Source organism: Propithecus coquereli, unplaced genomic scaffold, assembly GCF_000956105.1.
Source record: "Propithecus coquereli isolate 6110/MARCELLA unplaced genomic scaffold, Pcoq_1.0 Scaffold7, whole genome shotgun sequence".
Taxonomy (NCBI): Eukaryota; Metazoa; Chordata; class Mammalia; order Primates; family Indriidae; genus Propithecus; species Propithecus coquereli.
Window position 1 is genome coordinate 20,965,826 of NW_012153062.1, and position 4,183 is coordinate 20,970,008.

At 36.9% G+C, this 4,183-nt stretch overlaps 1 protein-coding gene across 1 annotated transcript in view; it reads left to right on the forward strand.

Moving 5' to 3' along the window:
- USP33 (ubiquitin specific peptidase 33) overlaps positions 1–4,183 on the forward strand; it is a 72,133-nt gene that overhangs the window by 31,847 nt on the left and 36,103 nt on the right. The window contains exons 2-3 of the mRNA XM_012661036.1: positions 9–71; positions 1,216–1,368. Of these exons, the coding sequence (XP_012516490.1) occupies positions 9–71; positions 1,216–1,368 (216 nt within the window). The remainder of the gene's footprint in view (positions 1–8; positions 72–1,215; positions 1,369–4,183) is intronic.

A 4,183-nucleotide genomic window follows, 5' to 3' on the forward strand; every position in this document is an offset into this window, starting at 1 on the left:
AATTATAGAATAGATGTTCATATGTTGGCTGTGGTGAATCACAAGTAGATCATAGCACCATACATTCTCAGGTATGTATATAAAAATGTTTAATACAAGACATTTTTTAAAAGAGAGCCCGAAGGAGAGGGACCCAATATAACATTATTAATTCTTGTTGCAGTTCAAAATTTCATGCTCTTTTATGAGTTAAAACTTCACTTAGACTCTCTGTGAAAGATAGAGGGGTGCTAAGAAGATGAATATTAGAATAAATTTGTAATTAAGAAAGTATTTATTTAAAAATATATGTCTAGATATATGGAGGTGATAGCTGGAAAATTAGAAGGTTATGGAGGTTGAAGTCAGAGAGTGGATGCTTAGGTTTGTGACACAGCCTGGCTAACTTCAAGTTTCAGCTCATATCCTATTGCCCTTTCCTGCATGTCATCCTAATTGGAGTCTCCTTTCTACTTTGCTCCGGTTATTTGGTACTTCCCATGTGACTCTGGCATGCCTATTTTATAGTATTAGGTAGAGCTCCCATTCTACGCTGTAAGTTTCTCAAATGCACTGTTTTTAAGATTCACATTGATGTCTCCACAACATCAGCTGTTCTCAACCAGGATTCCTCAAGAGAATTAATTAAGCCCATATACCCAAAGTTCTAAGGCATCATTGTGCATGATTTGCTTCTCTTTTGTGCATCTAGAATGGTACTTGCTATGTATCATCCTTGGGGGAATTGTGAAATCACTCAAATTGTTTTCTGTAGGGCTTAATTCTCTTGCAAAATTCTGGCTGAGAAAGGCTGGACTTTTATCTCTCTAAGATCATATATTCCCTATTGCTTCAGCTCGTCTGTGCTTTGACCCATGTCATTTCTGTTCTTTTGCCATTCTGATTTCCTAGAATAGTTATTTGCTATTGTCAGTTATTTTCTTGTGTTATACTTATTTGTGAGATGCGGAAATATTCTTGCATTTATTTTTGTATAATGAATAGTGGGAAGAAAATGACAATAGAATAATTTCTAAAGTGGGCTTAGATATTGTTACTATTCACTATACTTTAGCAGTTTATCTAAAAATTTTTTTTGGTGCTCTAGATTACCTCTTTTGAGTATGTTGTTATTCATCAAAGGCCAGCAGTTTATTTTCTATGATCTTTTGAAGAAATGTTTCCAAGTATGTCTAATTTTGGCTCCTCTTCTCCCTTTCCTATGAAATTACACAGGAGACAAAGCATTATCTAACTGTGAACCTTACCACTCTTCGAGTATGGTGTTATGCTTGCAGCAAAGAAGTATTTTTAGATAGGAAATTAGGAACTCAGCCTTCATTGCCTCATGTAAGACAACCTCACCAAACGCAAGAAAACAGTGTCCAGGTAATAATCTAAATCCATTTAGTTAAGGTATCAAACATTCAGGTAATAATTTCATAATTTGTCATATAGTTGAAATTTAAAAAAGGAATCCTGCCTTACATGTACTTTAAAAAATTTCTGTAATGTGCCTTTTTCCCCTTAAATGAAGCACTTATGCTCTTCTTTCTTGTGTAGCACACAGTGATAGATTAGGGTGAGATTGAAGCCCACCTGTCTGAAGACAGAAGAGTAACTCATGAATTTTAAAAGCTTTTTAAAAAAAACAGTTTAGGTAGTGTTTATTTTTTTCTAGTAAATATGATTGAAGGAGAAGGGGTAGGCCGTCTTTGATAGGGAATGGCAGGTACTACTAATGATTCAGCTTCTTTTCCCCTTCTCTACTCCCTTTTGTATTACTGTGAACATTTTACTAATTATGGAAAACCAGATAGAATGTAATAAAGCTTAGCATCGGTCTTTGGTTAAAGACTTTTCTCCCTTTGAATCGAGAGGCTTATAGAACATGTATAGGCTTGCTTGTAAAATTAATCACTTAATTTCAGAATTCTCCAGTCATATGAAAATAGGAAAAAGGGGCTGGCCATGGTGGCTCACACTTGTAATCCCAACACTTTGGGAGGCCAAGGTGGGAGGATCACTTGAGGCCAGTAGTTCAAGACTAGCTTGGACAACATAGTGAGACCCTGTCTCTACAAAAATATTTTAAAAATTAGCCAGATGTGGTGGCACACATTTGTAGTCCCAGCTACTTGAGAGGCTGAGGCAGGAGGATTGCTTGAGCCCAGGAGTTCAAGGCTGCCTTGAGCTATAACCATGCCACTGCACTCCAGCCTGGGTGACAAAGCGAGACCTTGTCTCTTAAAAAAAGGTAATAGGAAAAAGGAAATGAAGAATTTAGAATAGTTGGCTTCTAACTTATTCTGATCATCTTTTTTTTTTTTGAGACGGAGTTTTGCTCTGTTGCCTGGTTAGAATGCAGTGGCATCATCATAGCTCAGTGCAACCTCAAACTCCTGGGCTTGAGTAATCCGTCTGCTCAGCCTCCGGAGTAGCTGGGACTACAGGCCTGTGCTACCACACCCATCTAATTTTTCTGTTTTCAGTAGAGATAGGGTCTTGCTCTTGCTGTTGCTCAGGCTTGTCTCGAACTCCTGAGCTCAAGCAATTCTCCTGCCTGGGCCTCCCAGAGTGCTAGGATTATAGGTGTGAGCCACTGCACCTGGCCTCTGATCATTATTTGATTTGATTAACAACAGGTTTTTCTCATGTATATTATATTAATAGAAATTATATTTCTGTTCTTGTTCCTTGATACCAACTCTCAGATTTTTCTGTTGTGTCTTTGTATACCATTCTTATGGTAGACATTTGTGATAGTAAATTTGCTTGTCTCACACATTATGTAACTTAAGGTGGCTAGATTTTATCAAGGAATATTTTTTGCATTTCTAGCTTCATAGTTGAATGACTCTAGTTAATCATCACCGTTACTATTTCCCCCTATTTATCATTCACAAATGTGTTTAGTCTTTTTCAGAAGTCCTGATAGTGTGAAAATACAGGTTTTCTTGAGTCCTGTTACATTATTAACAAAAGTGTGATGTGATGACTCAAAGTTTAATCACATAAGAAACTGATAATCTTATAGATTTGCCCTTATAGGGCAAAATTATCAGCATCACTTACTAAAGAAAAGCAAGTTAAATAAGCTACTTGTTGCCATTTCTGCCAGAAGAGATCAAGATTGCAAACTCCAATGAATGTTGAATATGATAGAATATAGAATAAGTATAGTGACACTTTCCTGATGTCTTGTAGATAATTTTCTGGTGACTTATAAATATGTTATCACATAAAAGGCATAAACTTAATTTCATGCAACCTCCTTATGATCCCATTGTTGAGAAATTATTAAGAAGAAAAAAGTTACTCAGATTTCTTTAGTAGTACAAGATTTATAGGCTGTTTGAATCCAGTTCACTATAGCATTATTTGTAAGGTAGCAAAACATTGGAAACCATGCAAATGTTATTAATAAGATTTTTCAAATGGAAATGTTTTCTAGGTGGTAACATTTTGAATGATTTCTTTTAAGCCTCTGTACTTAGATATTTTGTAATGAACATGTACCATCTTTATAAAAACAAAGTGAGAATATGGGACCTACTTAAATGTCCAGTATCTACAGATGTCAGGAATGTGAAGGTATAAAGTGGGTGAATGTAAGTGCGTATGCCTGCATTGTAGAGGTGGAATAAGACTATAATGAGTTGGAGAACTAGAGTACATGCTAAATGCATGCTGCTATTTAGTTTCCATCTCCATCTGATTGTTGCTGAATGGGTTCAGTTTACTTCGATCTTCTAATATTTCAAGAGAACTTGCAAATTCTAGTTTTTATGTGCCTTCTGATTTTTTAAACTTTAGCTCGTTTTGTTGTTTTTTAAGTGTGGGCTATTGCTCTGCATGATCAGCACTAATAAAAAAGAAGAGGGGAAAGAAATTAAATTTAAAAAGTTAAAAATTTGGCTGGGCACAGTGGCTCATGCCTGTAATAGCACTCTGGGAGGCCGAAGCGGGAGGATCACTTGAGCTCAAGAGTTTGAGACCAGCCTGAGCAAGAGTGAGACCCCGTCTCTACTAAAAATAGTAAAAATGAGCTGGGTGTGGTGGTGCACACCTATAGTCCCAGCTATTCAGGAGGCTGAGGCAAGAGGATGACCTGAGCCCAGGAGTTTGAGGTTGCTGAGAGCTAGGCTGACTGCCATGGCACTCTAGCCCGGGCAACAGAGGTGAGACTGTGTCTCAAAAAAAA